The 26,718-nt window shown below is 37.4% G+C and overlaps 1 protein-coding gene across 4 annotated transcripts in view; it reads right to left on the bottom strand.

Moving 5' to 3' along the window:
• Positions 1-21,577, bottom strand: part of pax7a (paired box 7a) — a 51,350-nt gene extending 29,773 nt beyond the window's left edge. The window contains exons 1-4 of one of the 4 annotated variants that reach the window (XM_037780734.1): positions 21,068-21,575; positions 19,295-19,530; positions 18,335-18,464; positions 17,797-17,925 (exon numbers count right to left, since the gene is read on the bottom strand). In XM_037780734.1, coding sequence (XP_037636662.1) covers positions 17,797-17,925; positions 18,335-18,464; positions 19,295-19,530; positions 21,068-21,155 — 583 coding nt within the window. In that variant the 5' untranslated portion in view covers positions 21,156-21,575. Of the gene's footprint in view, positions 1-17,796; positions 17,926-18,319; positions 18,465-19,294; positions 19,531-21,067 lie in introns of all 4 variants that reach the window. The other 3 variants (XM_037780726.1, XM_037780741.1, XM_037780748.1) reach the window with 3 other exon arrangements.
• Between the last annotated feature and the right edge of the window lie 5,141 nt (positions 21,578-26,718).

The following is a 26,718-nucleotide window of genomic DNA, read 5'->3' as shown; positions in this document are numbered from 1 at the left end:
CCCGGCTACGTAAACAAAGCAGAGAAACTCGGATTACAGCACACACAGAGGGAGGGGGATTTCATCCTCTGCTCAGGTAACGTTAGACATTATGGTACGACACCCGCAGTTTTTTATTGCGAGGGATCGCCTCGCTTCCCAGCATTGGACGGTTGATGGGCTGCCACTAGACACAAGGCACTATGCACCTGATTGGACGAATGCTCTCCCTCCGTGGGCTGCTGCTCCCAGTTTTCAAACCGGAACCAACATGGCGGACCGTTTGGAAACTTTCTCCTCTTATATCATGAAAATAGTTCACCGAAATGTGTTTCTGAAAACATTTTATGCGAGAAATAAGCCAAGCAGTTGCTGAATCTGTCTTTATTTTGGATCAACAAAGCTTAGTTAAAAAAGTTTCTCGGAAGTTTCCAGAGGCAGCGAGGTGCGTCGAACGCCCGTGATTTACATGAAGTAGCCTAGACCTCAACTTTATGCAAATGAGGAGCGAACAACGTGATGCCCAGTGTCTCGAATCGCGCCACCACGCTACCAGAATGCATTGCAAGGCTCCTTTGACATTGACAATGAATGGGAAGCGTGGAAAGGACGAAGGCTGTGGACACGTACCGTATGAGCGCAGTGCAGAGCGGCGGCGATTAGCTAGCTAGTGGGGCACAACAGAGAGACTAGCATGCTCTAAAAGGCAACCGGCTACATAAACAAAGCAGAGAGAGACTCGGATTACAACACACACAGAGGGAGGGTGATTTCATTCTCTGCTCAGGTAGACATTACCTAGCTACATCTTTACCTAGCAAATAGTTGATTGCTGCTATATTAATGCTTTAACTTTCAAATTGAGAACCTTCAACAGGTTAACAATGTTTAAATTGATGTCGTTGATTCTATACTAGAAATGATCTCTAAAGAGAACCACAAATTTCTTCCGCCCTGGTGTGACTTTGCTTTAATAATGCTTTAATTGTGACCAGACCTTTTAGCAGAGTTCTTGCTCTTGAAGGACTTGTGCTGCTAGTTAATAGTTTTAAGGTTACTACGAGGTTGAAAGCCTGCTGCTCCTCTGCTGACCCCGCAGACAGACTCCTCAGACTACAGGCAGATGGGATCCTCATCATCACCACAGTTTCCTCTAAACCCGTCCCCTCCTCTTATCGACCCCCTCCCCATCTCCTTCTCTTCTTCTCCCCCCCCCCCAAAACCCCTCGGACTCCTCCAGTCCTTCACCTTTACCCCCGAGACGCTGAGGTAATGCCGATTAAACAGACAGCTGTCCACTCAATGCCGGCAATTAGCCAAGTGATCTGTAAGGTTACAGATTTATGATACATGGGCTAACAACAGCAATAAACTGCATGTCTACCAGGTTGTTGAGAAATGTTGGCTAAATACGTGCTTCTGTTTCTTTGAGTGAAAAACCTAAGGCCTTAAATGAAGCTTTACAATTGTAGGTGCAAAAATCTATGAAATTATCAAAAAATGCATAAAATTGGGTCCTTGTATGAATTACACCAAGAAAAAGGGTAAAAATGTGAATAAGCTTTATTCTGAAAATGGGTAAACTAAAAAACTAAAACTAAAAATGGGTAAATATCTACACTTCCACCAAGAGTTACATCAATAATGGGGAAAAAACAGTAAAATCCACCAAGAAAACAAACAAAATAACAGAAATCAAACACTTTTTCGCAAATGTAGACGATAAAATAGAAAGAAATTACTCTCTCTTTGTGCAAAATAAAATGTAGAAATATAATAAAATAAACAGAAATGGTGGGTTTCTCTATTAGAAACATTTTAAAGAACATCCCTTTGCGGCGGTGCAGGTGTTTTATCCCTCATCTGTGACTCACCTGTGAGCCATATTAGCCTAAAGTTAAGTAGTGCTCATCCTAGTCAGACTGTCTGTGATATCATAACCCATGGCCTCAATATCAGCCATACCTTTGCAAACTATCCAAGACAGAGGGACAAAAACAGACAGGGCTTTGGCAGTGCAGCATTAGCTCATAATGGCTCATTTTGAAAAGCATATTAGTTCCAGCATAATTACAATCAGGCCTCACGCTCTGTGTTTTGCAGGCATTCACAGGACCAGCCTCTGAGCACCGAGTCACACCAGTTGACTGTGACTGACAGCAGATTTAGTTTAAAATGCTGTTTTTCCTCCCTCTTTTTTTCCCACAGGACAAAAATAACACCGCGTCTTTTCTCCCTATTTATGTTGACTTGTTTATTTTGTGCCTACCTTTTGTCGTAGTTGATACTGCAATTATACTTTTTGTCAGTCAGAGGGGGTGAATATCAAAAGGCCTAATTATGCAAACAGGCCTGTGATAAGAGGCATCTGCCTGAGATGGGATCTGCTATCTCTGACATGCATCTGTCTCTGTGCTGTCTTCGCTGCTCCAGGCCTGCATATAAACAGCCCTGCCTGTCCCCAGGACTGCATGCGATTCAACCACCAACACTGGAGTGGAGGGATGTTTCGGGGGCGCAGCAACATCAAATAACTAACAACTTCCCAATTTGCATTTTTCTGAGAATGGCGCGGCATCTCTGCTTAATGCACTTGCCTGTTCATCCCAAAGGGGTTGCCAAGTTAAAGGAGGCATGTGATTCAAGGCATTTACCGAAGGATGTATCTGAGATAGGAACCTTATGTGAATACAAGATAGACGACAGCGATAACCGGAATGGTTTAAAGACAAATTCTCTATGAATAATCTCCTCCTGTAGTTATCTCCCTTGCAAGTGGAAAACAAAAACAAAACTCTAAAAGTGAGCGTAGCCGCGGCATAATTGGAATATATATTAGATTAAAATATTCAGATCAACATACTAAACAATTTGTAAAAAAGACTGCATACGAGGCAAAATCAAGTTAACTGTTTACTTGGGTTTGGTGACGTGCCAAAATGCACCATCAATTTCCTCTGGTTGTCAGTGACCTTCTCTGGGCCGTAATTTGACATTTAGCTGAAATTGAATCTGGATGAGATGTGTAACTTTACATAAGGATATTAAAAAATCCACCATTTATCGGAAATAAAATCATTCTCAGTTCACCTTTATGGACAGATGTCATTGGATTCAGCTTCGTCTCATGCCTATCATGTCAATTACCAGTTTATAGCTGGTGGCCGAGAGCCAAGGGCACTTGTCCCAAAATCTATTTAAATCTAAATCAGATGTGAACAAGAGCTCTAAAATGTGTGTACCACCACAAGTTTTTAATTTACTTTTTAACATACGTTAAAAAGTTCAAACAGACGAAACAACTTCCTGATGGAAATAGAAAAGGCCGCTTTGCTTTTGCCGCCAAACGCACAACCTCTCACTGCCAGCGTCAAGAGTTTTAGGCTCTTTTACGTCGACATTCCTCAAGAAAATACCAATACTTTTCTCCCCTTGTCTCTCGGACAGCATCGCATTCTTTAGAAAAGGAGTAAAGGGCTTGCAAAAGAGGAGAAAAAGGCAAGGGAGGAAGAAAGATGGGAGGCTCTATAATCTTTGGCTCTCACAACAAACAATTAGCCCCCTTTTCTGTGTTTGAGGTGGGGAGAAAGTGGGAGAGGGAGGGTGGGGGAGACACAAGAGAAAGCAGAGGAGACAGAGAGGGAGAAGCAGCGAGAGCGATGCTCTTTTATGGCTCTTGTCATATGGATGAAGGCGCGGCGCGTCCATGAGAGCGCACGCTCACCTTCAACAACAGGGCGTCCACTGGGCCTCCCGGCCTTTTCAGCCCAGAGAGACGAGCTCCTCGGGGGGCCATTAGAGCATGAATAGGGGCCTGACAGCCCTGTGCAGCTCCGCAGGGCATCCATAAACGCTGACATATTGACTCCCCATGCCTCTGCGCTGCCTGAGTGTGAAAGCGTGAAGGGCTTGAAGGGTGGGATTCTTTTTCTTTAATATGCTACTGACTAAAAACTAGGATATTAAACAATAAGATTGTTTGTTTTTAGGATAAACTTTGAGACAAATACTGTTGTTCTCCGGATTTTGATATATAAATTATTGTTTTGAAATACTTCTTTTGATGTAGATATTAGGGAAAATGCACTTCAGATAAACTTTGAGACAAATACTGTTGTTCTCCAGAATTTAATATATAAATTATTGTTTTGAAAATGCTTCTTTTGATGTACAGGGAAAATGCACTTTTAACAATTGCAAATATGTTAGTTTTCATCATTCACACAATTTAAAATCCCACATTTTATGAGCATGTATGAATTTACTTGCTCAATTATCACATCATTTCCTAATGTGGCAGAACAAAGCCAGATTAGAAAGGAGCCACATGGACCCATAAAGACTTCAGAGGACACAAAATGTGGACCTTGTTAGGAAGACTGTCCTGTGACACTTTCCTCTCACTAAGACTGAGCTTTGCACCGGGTTTCCTCTTCTGTCGAGCAGAATGTCACCGCCTGAGCTCGAGTCTTTGCTAATTGAGGTCACAGCGAAAGTAATGAAATTAACAGAGAGCACAAGAAAGTAAAAAAAAAGGAGCCCATGGGGGTCTCTGCCAAATGGCACCGAAGCCAGAGCCTCGGTCCCCCAGCAAAAAGCTCTAAAAACCTACGCAGGAAATCAAACAGTAACGTCTCAGGGCTATGAGCCGAGGTCTCCTGGAGGAACAAATCATTTTCTCAACAAAGCCAAAGAGAGATTACTGGGCACAGTATAGGAATGCACAGCAGACATTTTTATGTGCCCAAGGGAAGTTTCCTAATTTTCTGGACAAGGCTGGGCAGCAAATATTGTGGAAAAGTTTGTGCGATATAGAGGACACTAAGGAAGGAAAGAAGAGTTGTGAAGAATGATGGAAACTTTAATAAAAACTCAGGATTGACATGAATAAAGCCCCAAAAAACAATGCATATATTAAATTAATGGGAAGGTTTATCTTTTACAGAAAGAAATTACATTTTACTTGACTGTTTTTAGAGCTATTATTGGCTTTTGGCTACTGATTTATATGTCTGAATATTACTTTATTCCTGTTTTGAAACCTCAGAAAAATGTCTCCATAATCTCCATATGCAATGTGAAATCATCAAAAAAATACTATTATACTCCACTGTGTTATAGTGAACTCACAAACTGTTTCCTTTATATTCAACAATTTAATGAATATTGCCTCTAAAGAGCTTTTTTCTGGGCACAGTGAAGCATTCATTTCTGAGATCCCTCCATATTGAGGGCTTGTTGTAATGTGGCACAGTAGCAAAGCTTTTTATACTGAGACTACATGTTCCCCAAGGAGAGAATGACTGACGATGCAGAAATAAGCCCATTAGTTGAAAATAGCGGACAACATTTGAAGTTGTTATTTTGTGGACAAGGACAGGAGCTCCACCCCACTGTTTGGACAACCGCTTACACATTTAACTTGGTGGGAAAAAACACATTTCTGATTTGCAACACTTAGGGAACATGTTTATTGTCTTTGTGGTTGTGAAAAAAAAAAAACATGCACAATTAAAACAAATGAATATTTCAGTGGTGAAGCAGATCAAGAGCATAAAATGTGAAATGTTCTGGCCCTAAGTAGCATAGGCTAATGGCGATTTTTAAACTAGCAGACCATGGTCAATGTTTCTCATTCATCACTGAGGGAGAGCACTGTGCTAAACGTAATTACTGTTGCACATTATGTGGGCTATTCCTGTATTGTAATAAAATTAGCCAGAAATGCCTTTTGTCTTTTCTAATGCAGCACCATGGTAACCAGAGGATGGTCATAATGCAACACACTGTCCTCGATCTGTGCCAGCTGTCAGAGTTTGACAACCTTAGGTGGCAAGGCGAATTGGAGGAAACTACATTTCTTTCAATAAATTACGTGGCTCTGACCTGCTCATCCATTGCGCAATTTAACATGGACGTAATACAGCTTGAGACGTACTGTATACTCATTTGTGTGACCCTTCAGCTTTATTGTTTGGCAGGATAACAATGGTTTAATCACCAAGACAAAGATCTGTTCCTGCCAAAGGTCCCGCTTATTATTACACTGTTCATCTTAAAATTTTTACCAAGATTACCTCAGACAGGCAGGAAATTCAATTACACTCTATAATTTATTTTATATTCCTCAAGCTAAAGAGAAACATCTTAAGAGTGGGCTTTAACATAACATTTAAATGCTACATTTAACCAAAACAGATAGCAGTAATGACAGGACTGCAACACTAAATTCAATCGTTTTTTTTACTGATTCAATTATAATCAATTATGACAATTAATATTTGTAAAATACAGAAGGGAAACAAATATAAGACTATGTTAAATGTGAGCCTATATATTACCTAAACTAGCTTTCACAGAGTTTAAAAAAGAATCTATCAGATTCAGTAAAAAAAGACAGTGTTTAGTCCAATTTAACCATATATGCAAGATGGTACTGATTTATCAGCTGTAAGATTATATTTGGATGAAATCAAAGAAGCACACTAATACTTGTCTCCTGACCGATATGGCCTACATAAATATACTGAAGAATTACACAAATTAACAGGCCTTTGTCATTGTTTGACATTATCTGACAGCCGACAACAACATTTATGTTGTTTGGTAGATAACTTATTAGGCAAAATGACGACGATTTGTGGAATTACATGGTTAATTAGATACTGCTTAAAGCTGAAATTACTCTGAAAAACAGTCTGTCCCCTTTGGCGATGCACCTAGTCGAGACAAAAACAAAGACTCCACATTACATTTTACCTACAGCCTGATCAGTCTATGTTTGGGGCTTCTCCTCTCCGTCGTGCTCAGAATCATTTTATAGCTCGTTGACATTGTTATTGGTGCTTTCTGACAACAGGCAGCATTGTCTCTAGAGGTCAAGAGGTCAGTTAATTACGCTTGTTTATTGCAGCAAAATGATGGCAGCTTCTCTAATGACTGTTTTAGTGGATGTTACCTGAATTGAACTGGTTGTTGCCAGGAGGAAAGAGGTCCAAGAGGACATCTCAAAGCAATTAAATGAGATTTCTGTCAAATAACTATAGGTTTTTTCCCATTAAAACCTTTGAAACTAATCTCCCCCCGCTGAGAACACTTGTCTCTCCTCGTGGCATGGCCGGGAATCAGCAGTGAGAGATAAATAAATGGCCTTTTAAAAAAACATTGGCCCTCTTGTCAAGACACATATCCACTCGAGAGCAGCAGCAGTCCACATGTCAACTCGTTCTTCTTCCCATTTCCTCTGCTCTTTTCGCTAAGACACTAATGAAGTAGAGGGACTGCAATCCCGCAGGGCTAAGCAGAGCTCTGTCATCCCTGAGTGTTGTTTTCCCTCCGGACAGCCCCAGTCGGCGTCCACTATCCAAGGTAATACTCACCAATCAGGATTCATTACAACACCAAATCTATGAATGAAACTGCCCACTGCAAGCGAAATCCGCAACTAACACACACAACTGCCCGGGAGAAGAAACAGGCCTCCCCGGGACCCCCCTGCAAACTAAATTGGATTGCCAATACGACCCACAGACGTTTGAGAAGTCGAGAAAAACAATGGAGCAGAAAATAAATACTCCAAAGCCACAATGATGGCTCCACTTGGTAAACTAACACAGTATTGATCGTCTTCTTCTTTTTTTTTTTTTTGTTTGTTTAGAAAAGCCTCATCCCTGCTAATAGCTGTCTGAGAGTGTAATCTCTCCCTTGTCCTCCCCCTCCTCTCCTCCCTCTCCACATTCCCTATTATGTGGCTCCTTTCAGCGCGCCTCAAATAGTTTAGGTTCAGTGTCGCGCTGGGGTACGGGGCATGGGACCGGGGACCAATTGTTTGCTAATGTTGACACCTGCCAGAGCAGGCTTGGTCTATTTGGGGCCCGCCAAGCTGCAAACTGGATGCTCCCCCTCTTTAGCGAGATTAAGTGTGGGTTGCTGGGGTCACAAATCACTGGACTCCCTCTGATGTAGTGAGGCACAGAGCCAGAGACGGAGAGGACTAAAAGAGAAAGCTGGAGAGGGAGGGACAGAGGAGGGAAGAGGGATAAAGAGTGACAGTCTATTGTTTACTGAAAAGGAGGGGAATAATGTATCTTCTTGAGTGCGCGTAGCCAGTGTGCCCCATTCAAAAAAAAAATCAACAGTGAATCCACGTCTGCAAAGCACACACAACAGTTTTCTGCCTTGCTTTTCTGTCTCCTTTTTGGGTGCATAAATGATCATATTTGAAAGTGTTTTGTTTGGAATTCAGTGCAGGAACAGGAATTGTCACACACAGGTTGTGCAATTTCCACACCCAAAATATAACATTAGTAGTAAGAGAAAATAGGATGCAAGGTGTTAAACTATCTGCTTTTATGATGATTCACAAGACAGACTTTCTGTGGCTTGCATTTCACCAAATATACATCTGTTTCTATAACCTATAATTTCCTCAGAGAAAAGTCTAAGAAAAGTGCTCGTTTACCCAAACACATATATCTTCTTTAAAGTTTTTTTTAAGCACACATATAGTGTAAAGCCCTAGGGGGAAAACCAGCGTGGCCATGACAGACAGTGCCCGGCTCCTCCTCCTCCTCCCTCTTTTCTTTGCAGATGTACATTAATGCAGAAAGAGGCAGAGATCTGAGCTGCAGCAGAAGCACCCTCGCTCCCTTTAAAACTGCTGCTGTCCAGCCTGATCGTGTCAGTTTGAAGGCCCCTATTCAAAAGTATTCATGCATCTGCCTTTGAGGCACAATAGCAGCTAGTTTATAAACTGTCTGCCCAGGCACCCAAAGGCTTTAGTTCTTATTGTTTTCAGCCCCTTAATAAACTTTTTGGAGGAGTTCATCAACTCGCCTGAATAGCCTATGCAGCAAGTCTCAAGACAGAAAATAACAGAAGGGCCTTTTCTCCTCCCTCTTCTTTCTCTCGTCCTTTTCTAGTGGCTGTTCATCTAACAATGGTGAGAGTAGGCTGTCAGACATCACAGGGCTTTTTTTGTACCAATACAAGTAAAAAAAAAAGTATTCAATAAAAGGAGAATGCGGCCTCTTAAAATGGGAATCGAAGACAATTGCATTTTCACATTTGCACAGGAGGTGTATAAGGTTATAACTCAAGCAGCACAAGAAGTTAAAAAGTTGTTTACAAAATTAAAATGCGCATCCATATATTTATATATAGCATCAATAATTAGCAGAAATTGTAGATAAAAATATTTAGATTTAATTTTTTTTTTTTTAATATCAAAATACTGTTGAGGTGAAAAAACAGAGAAAATTAATATGAAGATATTATTTTTCTCTTCTGAGTCTGTAAATTCAAAGATTGCCTGACACCTGTTAGACAGGCAGAAATGATGGGATGCAATAAAATGTAATTTTGGCTGTAAGCCATTAATCCACTGTTATACCTTTAAACTCTATGCAGAAAAAAAAAATTAGCCAAACTTAAAAGTCTTTAATAGATGTCTGCTCTAATTAATTTCATACCTAATTAAAGCAAGGCTACAGTCCATGCAGGCCGCCCTGTTTAGCCTGCTGGATGGCCATAATTGAAGTAATAGCGGAAAAAAAGGCCTGCTTAGAAAATAAAACCCCGCAGCGGTCCAATTCAACACCAGCAGCATCACCCTCCTCCTCCACCTCCACCATCTGACCCAAAAAGGCCTTATTGGCTGCCCTGGACCAACCACCTACTGTTTCCCACCGATGCACTCGGTGCGTTTTAACACCCTAATTAGATGTGACAAGTTCAACGAGCTGGTTTCAGAGGAGGAAAAGCCGGTCAGGTTATGATTTCCGAGTCAGACTCACAGGGGAATCTGTGGACAGCTGATTCCTGTCAGCCTCATTCATCTTCTTCCAGCCAATTAAACAGCACTGCTTACAAAGCGATGGCAATTTGGGGAATACATTAAACGCCTCAAGTGGAAATGTAAATGTTTGAGGTGCGATGTCAGTAGGCTGGTAACACTAACGTGGTAATAATAATAATAATAAAATGGTAAATTAATAATGATATTATTAATATTAATAATAATAATAATAATAATAATAATAATAATAATAAATAATAATAAAATGGTAAAATAATAATGATATTAATATCAAAATTGTATAATAATAATATTAAAATAGTAAAAACAATACTACTACTACTAATAATAATAAAATGGTAAAATAATAATGATATTAATATCAAAATGTGTAATAATAATATTAAAATAAAATTAAAATACTACTACTACTACTACTAATAATAATAATAATAATAATAATAATAATAATAATAATAATAATAATAATAATAATAATTTATCCTTGATTGAAAAAAAAATGACATTGTAAAGGACTGGAGAGTCTGCAGTGTATGCCTGTGTAGAGCACAATATCTGATGTTGAAATTGGAGTTGTTGATGATATTTGCCACAAAAACAATAGTTAATATATAAGGTAAAAAGAAAAGAATAGAAGAAATATTTCCAAGAATATCAACTGTCAACACTAAAAATATTTCCCAAAACATTGACCCTATTTCAACAAAAACACCACCACAAATATAATTAAATAAAAATGAGTAAAAAAAATACCACATAACTAATTTGCCTCTTGAAGCATTAAATTTAGAATAAACTGAAGTTTAAAAATTATATCAGAGCTATTTAGATCATCCATACTTTTGAGATGAATCACAACAAGAACAAATTATGTGGCAAATAAAACCAAAAAAATGAAGTTACACAAAATTCAGCTACGTAAAAAAAGGTACAATTTTGTTACTGATACCCCCACCTGTTGACATGAATGTGTGATGCACAGGAGAAGGCTATATATTGTGTGTGAGAGAAAGAGAGAAAGAGAAAGAAAGAGAGAGAGAGAGAGGAAGGAGGCAGTCAAACTTAAGCAAAGAGAAAAAAAGATGAGAAATGTGGATTTTCTATTTATTTAGGACTCCAGCCCTGCAGGCAGGATCCTGGAGCTCCATAGTGAAAATTGGCGGAATAAAACACAGAGAGAAATGAGAGACATGCTGAAGCAGCCTACTGTTGTGACAGGATACCTGCAGGGCAACGCTTCCTCTTTAATTTGTCTCGTATGGTTTGAGACCCCCAACCAGACATCCAATCCTCAGAGTCTGAGTAAGCCTACTGACTTTAATTCTCGATGGTGAAATTATATGCTATAATTAAATATCATATCATTTAAAAAAAAAAAATGCTCTGTGGCATATAGAGGCATCTTATCAACTTGGTCTTCATCTGCTTCGTCCTTGTTATCACATTAATAGTAACAACATCTAGAATGGGCCTATCAGCATTTGTGGGGGGAATTTGCAGGCTAAACAAAGGGCACCTATGGGCTTACAGCTTATATTCTGATATTTTAGAGCAGGAAATGTTAACCTTGAAATGCTACTATCTGCACTTAACAATGTGTGATCATAACCCCATAAATGAGGGGAGAAATTGAATCCTTTTAAGTTATTAAGCAGGAAAGGATTATAAACTCGTCTTTATAAATGAGCTAGAAATCCCCATGTCTTCCTCTGTACACTTTTAAATTTCCCACAAGAAGCTGGAGAGGAAAGATTGCCCCCTTTTCAAGAGCCCCACAAGAGATGGAAAAACCATTTTTGTGCCCAGATAGGGAGTCGTCCCACATGGTAAGAGCCACTTTAATTAATAGACAGCCTTGAGAGGTATCACTGTCAGCCTGGATAATGGTGGCAGAGCCAGTGTTTGTGCTTCCATGAATATTTCTGATGTGATCAAAGTCAAATGCCAGCACAGAATGAATTTAAGCCTACTCCATTTTTTTTCTTATTTAGCCCTAATGCTGCAGACACTTAAAGCTGCTGACACTCTCTGCAGTGTGGTAGGCCTACAAGCTTAAACTGCACTCCTTCAAATTGATGCATTACTCATTACTCATATAAGCAATGGACTTCATGTTATTATGTTGCACGGTTTGCTTCATGTTACCTTGCTGGAACCAATAGGCTAATTTGTTACACTGGTAGTATAGCTCTTCACCATAAAACATCTCAATGGGTCATTAAACGACCAATTAGACCACCATTTTTGAATTTTGAATACATTTTTCTCTCATCTTTAAGCCTTAAATATTGTAGAGATATTTGAATATTATGTCACCATTTCTCTCAGGTGGAATTTTATTTTATTTTTTCATCTTAAGCCTTAATTATTGTAGTGCAAAATGGATGAATGGAGAAAAAAAAATGAACAGGTCTATTCTGCCCAGAGTGTCAACAAAAACTATGATTTTAGCCCATTAAATTATAAATTTGTTACACCAATAGAGGCCTATACTGACTGAGATACTGCAGTTACCTCAATTTAAAATAACTAATGTGCTCACTATTTAATCCAATGTTGTTATTATTTCTAGTATTATTGAGCAGCTGTTGTATGCTCCCAGAGACATGTCATCATGCCACTGTTTATTACAATCATTAGAGAAAGACTACAGATAGCTATCACCTATGACAACTAAACATCATCTTAAAACAAAACAAAAACTTTATTGAATACCCAGATGGTATGACAGCTAAAGGTGCAGAAGAAACTAAAATATATGAGCAAAGTGTAAAACACATTTGGCTCTATAAATATTTATTTTTAACATGGAAATGTCCAAAACAAAACTATGTTTATTATTATATGAATTGTTATATAACAAGCAGCCCTAAGATTATTATTATTGTATTACATTGTTATAAATTATTGAGTTATTGTTATTATTATTATAAATTATTATGAGTTATTATGTTTATTATTATTATTATTATAAATTATATGCGTTATTATTTTTATTTTTATTAACTAAAATATTTGAGCAAAGTGTAAAACACACTTGGCTCTATGAATTTGTATTTTTAAAATGGAAATGTCCAAAAAACAATATTTATTATTAATTTAATATTATAATTTTTTTTATATATATTATATATGTATTATTTAATATAATATTATAATATTAATTCTTATATAAAAAAACAGCCCTAAGATTATTATTATTATATTATATTGTTATAAATTATTATGAGTTATTGTTATTATTATTATACATTGTTATTTTTATTTTTTATTTGTATTTAATGTGGTGTCTTTCAGCTCCTGCCCCTCTATAAGGAGAAATGTAGGCCTACCGATGTAAATTCCAGTGAAATGTGGCTGGAGTGGCTGCAGGGACATGGAGGTTAATCCGAGTTTAATGCAGTGAAGCACAGCGCAGGGTCTGGGCTATGATGGGTATGTTATCTCTGCCCAACATTTGGGTCTCCCTCAATTTCCACCCAGCCAAATAGCTGCGAGAAAGTGCAGATGGAGTCACTCTCAATGCCTGAGGAAAAAACGTTATTAATAGCTAAATAACTTCCCCATACTTTCACTGAATCTCTCTCACACACTGTTCCAGATGGATTTGTTTGAAGTGGTCTCTCGCTTCATTCCCCTGTCCTTCTCATTCAGCACGGCTTTAGACCCGAAATATAGCTACATTATATTACCATACACTTAGAGACTGGCTGCGCGTGCGTGCGCTAAAGGAGTGTGTGTGTGTGTGTGCGTGTGTGTGTGTGTGTGTGTGTGTGTGTGTGTGTGTGTGTGTGTGTGTGTGCGTGCGTATCCGTGCGTGTTTGTGACGTGGAGCGCATGGTATGGGGGGGGAGGGGGGGGGCAGATTTTCACACTTTTCATCACTATAGGCCCAGTTTATCCTTACTAACAGCAGGAATATTCTTTTTGTGTTTCTTTATTTTATTTTTTCATCTTAAGCCTTAATTATTGTAGTGCAAAAATGGATGACTGGAGAAAAAAAAATGAACAGGTCTACTCAGTGTCAACGAAAACTATGATTTTAGCCCATTAAAATATTAATTTGTTACACCAATAGAAGCCTATACTGACTGAGATAACTGCAGTTACCTCACAGCTAATGAACTAAATGTAATTTAAAATAACTAATGTGCTCACTATTTTATCCAATGTTGATATTATTTATAGTATTATTGAGCAGCTGTTGTATATGCTCCCAGAAACATGTCATCATGTTTATTACAAACAGTAGAGAAAGACTACAGATAGCTATCACCTATGCCAACTAAAAAAGAAAAACATATTTTTTTGCATAATTGGTTGATGTATAAAGTAAATGAACACACTAAAAAACAGAAATTGAAAAAAGGAAAATCTAGAGACAATTATGTTTCAAACAAAGTGTATAGGTCATGATTTACGCATCACATTCATTCCACTAAATATATATATATATATATTTAGCCTCCTTTTAGCCAACCCTAACCTGTATCTTTGGTCTGTGTGACATCCTCACACCTCTCTGTCACTTCCTCTCTCTGATGCTCGGAAATAATCCCACCTGACATCTGTTTAATTAGATTGAGGACCTGCAGGTAATCCTGCGATTTGCTGAAGTGTCCATCTCCTGTCTGCAGCTCATGTGACGGTCAGGTTGGTTTGTGTTAGTGTGGCAGATGATTCACCTTCTTCTCTCTCTCTGAGCGGTGTGGCGCAAAAACAAAAGGATGTCCAAGTTTGCACAGATGTGGCGCAACATTTTCCCCAAATTCCTTGCGCGTAATTAAACTTTGGCACAGAATTTAAAAAGACGCATATGACAAATTAAAGTGCCCAACAAATAATTTCTGCGCAAAACAGAACAAGCTCTCCACTCAGGTGATCAACAATTATCAGAATAAAAAAGAGCCAATATACAGCAGCGTGAAAAGGTGGAACTATATTCTCCCAAACTCCTGAATGAACGTCCTATAGAGATTCTAGAATGCACTTCCTATAGAGATTCTAGAATGCACTTCCTAAAAAGATACGATCATCTAACTCTGTATCCTCTTTTAAAAAACTTTTGAAAACACATTTTTTTCTTAGGATAGCATTCCTATAAGTTGAATGGTATAAATATATGTATGTATATATCCGTTTCTGGACGCATGTGTACATTTATACACATTTATGTATATATACTGTATATTTGTTTTATCAACTTGTCCTACCATTTTACCACTTCTATTATTATTGATATGTTCTGTGGTGTTCTGTCTTAGCAGTAACCATATCTTTTACTTTATTTATCTGCTTTTATTGTCTTGTGAAGCACTTTGTAACATCTGTTTTGAGAAGTGCTATAAAAATACATTTATTATTATTATTATTATTATAATTATTATTATTAATTTCGGATCATATATACAGCTAAGTTTGGTTGGTGTATAGCTTCCCACTACATCCGTCTCAGAAATATAACAGTTGACTCCCAGCAACAAAATGAAATTTACAATATTGTAATATGGTTTAGCAGTTTGAATACACGTTCAATAAAGCTAGATTAGAGCTGGGATAAATCCGTGATGTAACCTTCTGAGAAAATCAAATACAAGGGGCCTAATAAACAAATAGATAAATAAATAAAGTCTTAAAAATCTGGATAAGTAAACGACAAAAAAAAAAAATCTCATGAATTTTGTGCCCTGGGCGAGCCACTGTGAGCTCCGCTCAGAGATGAAAGTGAAAAGAAATAAAAGGCTGTATTTAATCTGCTTTAAAACCCCTCTCCACATAAGAGCTGCGCTTCAGACTCGCAGAGTGAGCGGCTGATTGGGGATAAATACATTTCTTACCATGCCTAGGAGCTATTACACCCGGCACGAACACAGACACCTATTCAGCAACCAGCGTCTCCAGCGCTTACTCTAATAAGTATTAACATTATTAAGTGCCATCCGGATGCCGGTAGAATAAACTGCTTTACGCACACATGCAGGGTGCGTCTCTTTTTATAGAAACGTAATTGAGTCCCAATTTAAAACACAAGAAAAAAAAAACAGAAGCAGGAACATTATGTAGATATGCTGTACCAACAGTAGACAGTCAGTATAATAATGCAATGATAATGTAGTTAACACTAGCTGCTGAACCATAATCATGGCACCTTATGACACTTTATGATCCATTTATTTGTCTACATTTTGATTTGAATGTTTTTATGTTTGCTTTTAATATGATATACGCACTCTCACTGACCTAGTACTTTTTAAATCTAAACTCAATATTTTTTTATTTAGATTGGCTTTTTAATACCTAGTAGCCCATGCAGTGACATTTTTCCTGTGCTTTTTATGCACCTTTTTATGATTTTATGATATGTTGTGATTTTATTCCTGTTATTTCTTGATGTTAATGTAAAGCACTTTGGGTACCTTTTGGTTATTGTAAAGGGCTATACAAATACATTTTGATTGATTGACTGATTGATTGATTAATGTTTGCTTTTACTGCCAAGAGCTGCTAAACTGTTTTTCGTTTTTTTCCATGACAATGACAATAAAGTCTCTATTCTATTCTATAATGTAGTTAACACTTTACAAGTCAAACTATATCACATTACGCACAGTTTTTACGCGGCACATTTGTGCGTAACGAGCAGCTCATTTATAGCCAGCAGCTTTTACAAACCATCTATATGGACACTTGAAACATTTCCACCAAAAATTGTGACATTTTTTTTCTCCTAACATTACTGCGTTAGTGGTGTGAAGGAAAAAGGACCGTTTTCACGCTATCAACTGATTCTTCTCCATTATATAAAATTACAAAACTATCTAGCAGCGGGGCGCACTGAATAATTCATCTCCTTTTATGTCTCTGCTCGCCCTTTGTCCAAAGTTTTCTCTCTCTTTTACCCGATGTGTTTGAATGAGAATGGAGGAGTCCACATACTCTCCTGCTTTCCAGGATTTGCTTTTGTACCTCGGACTCTTCCTCTAGAAAAGGCTCAATGGATGAGGAGGGTTTGCTCGTGAAGTTCATCTTCAAGTTTGAAAATTTTTTGGCAAGTGTGTTTTTTGAGGATAAAAAAAGGGGAGGCTTTTTGTGAACTCTTATCTAAACTCCCATTCACTCATATTTGATCATCAAAAGAGCCGTTTTGAAAGCATTTTTTTCACTCCAGAGCAAAAAAAACAGTGAAGAACTAAACATAATGTGACAATAAAATAATATATGACAATAAAATCAGGATTTCATCTTGTAAAATCAAATAACTTAGAATAAGACAAATCTTCTAATTTAAAGTAATTCCTTCTTATTACCTAATTTCATCTCGTAAAATTAAATTAAATCTCACATTTTCTAATTTAAAGTTATTCCTTCCAAACTCCCCCATGCGTTATTTATCAAGTGTACTATTATATTTGATTTGTAAAAAATATATATAAAATATGCTTCAAAGATATTATACACCACACTACATTTAAGGCTATTATAAAGCTTATAAATACTATTGATAAACACTGAGAGCGAATACCTGCGTCAAAGCTTTATTCTCCCCTCCTCGCAGCTAATTACTGATAGAGCAAATAATAATATGAACATTGATTTCCACTTTAACTGACAAGTGGTGAAATGTCAGCGAGCTGACATCGATTGTGAAATGGGTCAACTGTCAGCTGTCGTTTAGAGGTCGTTAAATGACTGAATGAATGAATGAGGAGGAATTCGCTACACAAATTAATTTTCTGCAGTTAAATACCTTCTGCCAAGGCTCTCATAAATAATTGAGTGAATGAACAACTGCTGGCTCGGAGTTAAAAGCAGGAATAAATTCTCTGCGTTTAGCTGCAGATAGGATGTGGGACTATTTCCCAAGAGGAAAGTAAAGTCCCTGCTTACAAGGCTGTAATTTACCCTAATAATAATAATAATAATAATAATAATAATAATAATGATAATTTGTTATTTCAGACATATGCAAAAGGGCCATATAGTTTCTGCTGTTAACTTACATTTATCACCGAGGATGCCATCGATGCTATGCTTTGTTTTCTTTTCTCCATCTTCATCCTTCTTATCACAGTCATCCTCGTCATCTTTTTTGCCAAATCGGGCCCTCAAAACGCGGCTGATGGAGCTCACTAATGGCAACAAAAAGGTAAATGGGTGATTAGCTCTAAAACCCATAAAAGAACCATATGTAATCCTATCATACATTTTTTTAGGACAAAAAAAAAAAAAAAAAAAGCACAGGAAAAGTTTTACATAAAAAATAAAATTCTATATTATTAAAGGAAAAATAAAACTATAAATAAATGCAACAATGAAAATTAACTATCGACACTAAAGGCACATTTTCCCAATAGAGTGATATTTTTTTCTGGGTCACACACAGCTGTAGGTGTGCTTCCTGCTACACTCAAACATGTTATTATTATCAGTAACGGGCTTAAAACATGTTGGATTCAAAGTGATGCTCAGAAGTGATGCTGCAGTGTTCGCTCGTAATAAGGAAAAAAAAAAAGTGCAGCTTACCAGATGAAGCCTCACCTGAAGGAACTGTGCTTCTGTCGCACACCCCGTCCTTCAGCAGCTTATCCCGGATCTCCCAGCTGAACATGCCGGGGTTTTCTCTCTTGTACTCCTCGATCCGCTTCTCCACGTCAGGAGTTGCCACCTGCTTTAGGTTGGAAATGGTGTGTAAAGGGAAGAAATTTCAGTTTTAATTGAGAGGCATTTTTTAGAGATGAATAATAATATAAACGAAATATTTAACACCACTGGAAAACTAGTTTAATACATATAATTTAAACAAATACAAATACTATAATGAAAACAGATGCCCTTTATTTAGTATTAAATATATACAATAATCAATCAATCCTGAGCACATAGACTATAAAATTGAAATTATAGGAATTGGTTTCTCAGTGTTTTTAATTTCTTTCTTTTTTTGTAGATTATTTATTATTATTATTTCTTATATTATTATTTAAGAAGAACAAAATATCAGCTGCAAAGTTTGTTATAAGATCAGTAAGGATGTTACAGGTGGGCTGTAATGTAAATATAATTACACATTTTAGGAGCCATAAGTCACTGGTTAGATAAAGTTAGAGTTACAAAAAAAAAAGTCTTGATGTCTGGTCTTGATCAGAATCAGAATCAGAATCAGAATCAGAATGGTGTTTATTGCCAGGTGTATGAGGTATACACTAGGAATTTGCTTTGGTTTTGTTGGTGCAAGTCAAACAGTATAATAATAACAAAATAATAGATAAAAACGTTAGAATAAAATAAGAATAAAAAAAATTGAGATTCTACCAATATACAATTTACAAAATAAGTTATAAACAAAAATAAACATGATATAAACAGATAGTGTAAATTGATTAATGCATTGATCGTGCACCTCCATTGTGTTGTAATACAACATGCAGGTTTGAGCTCACTCAGGTGTCCAGCAGTGACCCCCCACAGACCCAGGTGTGTTCATGGACCTCCACTCACCCTGGGCTTGCTGCCTCCTATGGCTCCTGGACGGATGGATCCGGTCTCCTGGTATCTGCAGAGGATCTTGGAGACGCATCCGTGAGAGACTCTGAGTTGTCGCGAGATGACGCAAGGTCTGATCCCGTGGTGGGCCATCTCCACTATCTTGTGTCGGATGTGGTTTGGCAGCGGCCTCCCGTTGATGAACACACCGCCGAGCTGGTTCACTCTGCCCTGGCCCAGAGGAGTGGACACTATACACACAATAATAAACAACAACAAAGTCTCAAAAACAAAACAAACGACAACAACCTGTTCTTTAACATGTCCACTTCACTGTGAGCTATAGATGGAGAGGCATTTTTTTTTAGAAATGAACAAAAACTGTGATCCTAAGAAAATGTAGGCTACAAAACAGATACTGAAAATAAAAGACAAAACTGTAAAATATGCATTAATGGTAATATTATAGAGAACAACCATTAAAAGGTCTGAACGACACTATATAAACGACATATTTAACACCACTGGAAAACTAGTTTAATACATATAAAAACATACAAATACTGTAATGGGAACAGATGATTCAATATGATTCAGCTCCTGTTGAACAGTGGCGTTGTTTGCTGTGTTACTGACTTTTTAATGGTGCGCAGTTTACGCACATTATCATATTAGACATTTTCAAGAGCGCGTCGTGCCAGATTCATCCAGCGTCAGTTTCTGTGTATCCGAGGACACTTCAGCATCCAATTTCACATTCAAGAGACACTAAAGAGGGCGACACTTCCAGACCTTGATTATTCCTAGTCATGCTGTACAAATATTGATGTGATCCTTTGAGTCGTCTCTTTGCTGTGTGTGTGTGTGTTATTGCCATTTGCAGCAGCAGGACACTTGAACAAATCCCCTCGGCTCGAGGAACTCGCGAGCTACGTGGTTTTTGTACATTTCAGTCCAGAGCACTTGAGCACGAACTGGGCTGTAATGGGAAAACTGTTCCCATAAATGCATGCAAATACAAAGTGATCTTTTTTTCCGCCCCATATGTTCAGACGACTTGAGTGTGGGCATCGAAGTTTTTCAGAAAAAAAAATTACCAATTAGATTGCTTTTTTTTTTTTTTTTTTTTTGGTGTGTGTGTGTGTCTAACAAATGAAGCTGGACTAATATAAATGTCTCTTAAAATAATAATAATAATAATAATAATAATAATAAACAGCTGTTTATTCTGTCATCTCAAGTATTATGGAGATAAATTAATGTCAAGCTGGTTTAAATTTGAGTACAAAGAATAATACAAAATAAAAACATTTTCTGGGCCTATAATTATTATTAATACAAGTCTCTATATAAAGCATCAAAAAACATAAAATAAGAAAATAAAAATTGCATTTCATACAAATATTTCAGAGTGATTCTATATAATAAGTTGTAATTACTGAGATATGTTTAAACACAAATAATCACTTACAAATAAATATATTCTATTCACATAAATTAATAAAAATATTATAATATTAGGCTGAATAAAAACACACGTAGTATAATGTATTTAAAAAGGTTGTGGCACGAGCTGTTCTGCAACTATAATTCACTTCTGATTCAGGTTGTTAACTTTAATCATCACTGACTGGAGGTCGCATTTGTTCACCCATGCACCTTTTTTTATTTCCCAGCATGTGTGAGACTATATCACGCTGACAGAGTGGAGGACTGATGAGTTTTGTCACACATGCAGCACAAGTTCAAACACATGAAACACAGACAGGTTGTTGTGATGTCTCTTACCTTCCAGAGGGAAGCCGGTTCTCGGGTAGTTTTGGCCCGGAGCAGGGCGCATCATCCGAGGCATCGTTCCTGGTAGTGCAGCCATCATCTGGCCGGTTGGACGAACCACAAAACGGACTCCAGTCCAAAGTCAAAAAACGGGATGTCTTCAAAAATGATCAATATGATGCTCAGTCTGCTGTCAAATCCCAAATCCCAACTGGACGAGCCCTTCTTCCACCAGGGGAAAAATAAGTGATGCTCTCCTCGATGAACGTGCCAAAATATATATAAATATATATATTAAAAAAAAATAACAGCTGCTACAAATAAAATATAAATCCCTTTTACACAGGGACGTCTGCAAAAAATGGAGCGCTTAAAGTTGTGTTATCTGAGTTGGAGGAATAAATGTTATTCTTTTTTCCCCTTGGTGTAGTTTTGGGTTCAGTATAATGTCTGCTGGCTGGTTGGAAGTAGTTTAAGTGGACAACTTTGGTGCATGTCGTAGGAGGAGACAGAGGAGCGCTCCCATAGGCTGCCTGGCCTTTCTTTTATGGATGAAAGAGAGTGGGTTTAGCCAGCAGAGCACCGACCAATCACAGACACACACTCTCCACTTTTAATTCACTGCTGCCTCTCTCATGAGACCACATACACCAGAAAAAGCATTTCAAAATGTTATTATATCTAAATGTTATTCTATAAAGTCAAAAATGGGTCTGCTTTCCCTGACATTCAGCATGCTCCAACCTGGGGGAATATTAATTATTTTAAAATTATCACTTATTTTCTTTCTTTTTTTGATTGATATAAGAAGAAAGTAAACAAATTAAAAAAATATATAGTTTAAAATCTGCTTCTATATGGCAACGAAATTCAAACAAATAATTTAATTTTAAAAAAAAAATTGCAAGTTGGTAATAATAGTTAATATTGTCAGCAGATAAATCATTAAATTCCGATTAAAAATCATATTTAGAAAAAATGAATTAATTCACCATCCGGTTCCATAAAACTTCCCGAGTGTGAATATATATATGTCCGAAGTTATTCCTCCATATGTGCATCACACATAGCTTCATGTGAATAAAAAAATCACGGCCCCATAATAACAATCAGGAGTTGCTGCTGTTGGTGTGTGAATGGACAAAAGCAGCCTGCATGCTGAAGGTTGGACTATATAAGATGCTTTCAGCTTGTTAACCTTTCAATTAAGTCAATGTGCGCAGCATGAACATCTAAATCGCTCCTATAAAGCTCTGGTGGTAATTACAACATTTGGATCGACCCTTCTATTGATGACAACAGGTTGACTTATACCCTCCAAGTATAAGAGTATAATTGCTTAAAGGTAATTGTTAAAAAAAAAATAATAATAATAATTTTCTACTATTAAAGTGGAATAAAAGGAGCACATATGGCAGAAAAAGCATGAGGTGCGTGTGTCAACTCTGTGGGCCCACCGTGCATATAAAATTGTGTGACAATTGCCGTGGAAAACACTCCTGGTGGAAGGCAATTTCACAAATAATTTTTGCAACAATTAGGGAGTGTGGAGGGGTGAAATGGCGATTTCACATGCAGATGTGCCGGTGGGAAGGATCTGGTAGCCTGCCGAACAGCTCTGACCCTCAGTCTCCAGCTTTGGTGTGCTTCACATGGGACAGCAGAGCACAAAGAGACCGACTCAGCCTCCTGGGAAGAAGCAAAGAGCACTGGATTAAGTCAAGCATCAATCATGTGGAAGCCAAACAATGGCACATTTCTCACATGGAAAAAAAACATGGGTCTTTTTTTACGCACACAGTTCACTGAAGCTATACAACAGGTATGTTTTTGTTTTTTTAAATCACACAGACACGCAAATAAAGCTATAATATTGTCTGCATTGGTTCACCAGCATCAGGTCTGGCCTCTGTTATCCTAATCATTATTAGCCTGTTATTCATTTGATACGCAGCTGTTGATAATTACACCCAAAAAGAAAAAGAGTCTTTGCAGAGAAATGTTGCACCGTTTTACATGATTATGAAATTAAATGTTTGTTTTGAAGTATTTCAAGAATATTGATATTGTGCTGTTGCAATAAAAAGTGTACTAAAGATCAGTTACCATATTATCCTTTTTTCCACACAGGCATGCGGGAGGTGGACATGAATGCCTCTACCACAACCTTTTAAAACCAAAACCATGGACTTTACAGCTGAATGCACCGTTTTACATGATTATGAAATGAAATGTTTTTGTTTGTTTTTTAGGTATTTCAAGAATATTGATCTAGTATTGTGCTGTTGCAATAAAAAGTTAAGTATACTATAGATCAGTTACCATATTTTCTTTTTTTCCACACAGGCATGCAGGAGGTGGACATGAACTACAACAACCTTTAAAACCAAAACCATCCACTTTCTTTCCAGCTGAATGACAGCATCACACTACACAAGCTCAACAAAGGCAGCATTTATTGCAGAGCTTGAATGGCATTTTATTATACACTTGTTTGTTTGTTTGCGTTCAAATTTTTCTTGATGTAACACCACTGTTCAAGGATATTTTCAAAAGAGGCCAGATGATGAATTTAAAATCCTGCTTAAATTTATGATAACTTCAGCTTTGCAATGAACTGAATCCAGAGGAGCTGAATAGAACAATTACAGCCTCTTCTTTAAATGTGTTACTTTCATTAAGAACAAAAAAAACAGGAGGTCAACACTGCAGCATAAACAGTTGATTTCAATTTTGCAAAGGCCTGTAGTTGGTCTATATTTTCATATATTTTTTTTTAGTGTTTGTGTATTAATACTGTTGTGGCACCATGTCCACTAGTGGGCGACTACTGTTCCACTTTTTCAATCAATTGATTTATGTGGAGAAAAAAAGCCACATTGGGCATTACCTTTCTGTCTTATCTGACCACAAGTGGAGTCTGAATTCCACTCGTCCTCATCACACCCTAAACTCCATTTAGCCTGGTTGTTTCTGCAGGGTTTCGGCTCAGCGTCTGGCTCATATAAGTAACTCTGTCACTTAAGTTTCCTTTCAGCTGCATGCAGCAGACAGAAAAACACTTCCTCTCTCTCTCTCTCTCTCTCTCTCTCTCTCATGATACTGTCTCCAATCTTATCTTGATCAGGACCGCTCTTCAAACACTTTCCTACATAGCCTCTCATTATTTGTGTTATGGCAATTACCAAAGTTTCTTTTTTGCTTGTAGGTGAACACTTCCCCCCTCTCTCCTATCTACATGTATTTTCTCTATACACAACGTTTAGCTATTCACATTGAGGAGCACAAAGAGAAAACACCTTTGATGAGAGGCATCACCAATTCAGGCTTTATCTTTGTCTGAGCTGAACAAAGGCGAGAAGCACAGGCATTAAGTGTATATAAACATTATTTTTTACTGTATTTAAATTGTGCTTTTTTTTTTAGTAAGTGAGGGGGGAGTGTTGAATGCAATCAAACACTTTTTGTCTTTACTGAATAATGTGCAGAATATGTTTAAATTATATGTTTTTACAACAGACAATCCACTTTCTGAAAGATGTCTGTGCTGATAGACCTTTGTTCTGCATTGTCTGCGTACTGTAAAAAATAAATAAAATATATATATATATATACACACACACAATTTTTTGTTTTCAAATTTGGCCCCTGTTTAAAGGGGAGAAGATAGACTGAAATATATAAAACACTGGAGTCTAAAAAACAGGATGTTAAGCAGGTATGGTACACAATTTAGTTCTTAATTAGTTAGTTAGTATGATAAGGAAAAATTTGTTGTGATTGGTCAAAAGTCTTGAAATTTGGTTCGGACATACTTTGGGCAAGTATCTAACAGTACAACTATGATTAGATCAATGTTTAGATCACATGAAAAATCACACTTTTAATAATAGTCAAAGTCAGGATTTTTGAAAAATGCGGAAAAAAACACCAACATTGTGTTTATGAAATGTTTTCCATATGAAATATATTTTTTACACTGCATATGTGTGCATATCTTTGACATTCAACTTGTTATGAATTCATAGATACCGAATACTTGATTGAGTTCCTTGTAGTTTGGGAGATACGGCCATCTTCTTATCATACTATATCTAGTATTTGGGCAAAAACAGTAGTCCCATCATGTGCCCAAAGACTGGATATAGTATAATGAGAAAAACCCACTTTTTTGATTTTGAAAATTTCTTCCCATTTGTGCTTATGCAAGCCCAGAGAACACTGCCACCGATGGAAAATACAAATTTTAGTTTTGGGCACAAATGGGTTAAAAAAAACTCCTGCAGTCTTACAAACCCTGCTGGCCTTTAACTATAAAAAATAAAAGAACTTCATGAATCTAATTCAGTAGTTTCCTGAAGCCTTTTTCCATTTGGTGGGCACATTAATGCTGAAGGCAAATTCTGTTTTCAAAAATTATCTAACATCTGCACCCAACACATGAATCATAAGCTACTTATTCTCTCCCAAGATGGCTGGCCTGTTGAAATTTGAAAGTGTTGCATGTGAAATCTGCCTGCGTGTAACAACACAGTGATAAACTGTGACCCAAAGATTTCAAGGAGGAAGTTTCTGAGTGCATAAAGCCTCAAAAAGTACAAACAATTGTTTTTCCATCATCTTCCATCCCCTCATAGTTAACCTCTATATACTGCTGCGGCACGCTGCTACAACAGTGACAAGATCTGCACTTCCACCACAGCCTTGTTAACTTGTTGAGATATTTTCACATCTGCTCAGAATCACCCAAATGTGTAATCACTTCCTTATGGGAATCATTTTATCACGATAGAGAGAGAGCGTATAAAATGTGCTCTTAGGAGGAGACGCTTACTTAGTGTTGTAACTTTAACTAAAGAAAGCTGATCTGAGATATTCATCTCATTATGTGTGGCGCAGGGAGGAGCTCTGAACAGGCATGTAGGGTCTGACAAGGTGATGTTTGGTTAATAAGGAGAGCAAGGAGCATTCCTCACACTCATTTGGAACAAGTTAGCCTACGTGTGAACCTTGCCTGAACTCCCACTGTTCAGCCTCCTCCTAGCTGGCTCTATACAGTACATATATAAGAAACACAGAGGCATAATAAAATAAGGTCAGCAAAGGCGAGGCAGCTAGTCTGGAAAATTTAATAACTCCGTTTCTTACAACCATAAAGACTCTTAAACAATTCAGTATTACAGACCCTTTTTTGAAATGGTGCTTTAGAGCAGTGGATCCCAAACCTTTTCACATCAAGGATCCCTAAACTGTCACAAATTACGGACCCCCATTTGATAAGATTTTGTCCCAGGGTCCCCCATCTGATAGGATTTTTGCTTTTAGATGTTTTATTATAGACAAACCCACAACCAAAATAGTCATTGTGTTATTTACGGATGGAATTATAGTGAAAATAAATGATTCCTCCTTTTGCTGTGGACCCCCTCAAGGACTCCTGGGGGTCTCCAGACCCCACTTTGAAAACCACTGCTTTAGAGAGGCAGTGGTTCCCAACCCTGAATCTGAGGACCGACGGGATAATAACCGAATAAAAGATCTGTTACACAATTTTTTGTCATATTTTTCTTTTTCTTTTGTTACCTACTGAAATCTTTTACCTCTTCTAGCTGCAAAAATCCTTAAAAATGAAACAAAGCGGAGAGAAAATCACTCTTTTGGTT

Source organism: Sebastes umbrosus, chromosome 1, assembly GCF_015220745.1.
Source record: "Sebastes umbrosus isolate fSebUmb1 chromosome 1, fSebUmb1.pri, whole genome shotgun sequence".
NCBI classification, from domain to species: Eukaryota; Metazoa; Chordata; class Actinopteri; order Perciformes; family Sebastidae; genus Sebastes; species Sebastes umbrosus.
The sequence above is the reverse complement of the archived record's forward strand: the minus strand, read 5'-3'. Positions and strand labels throughout refer to the sequence as shown.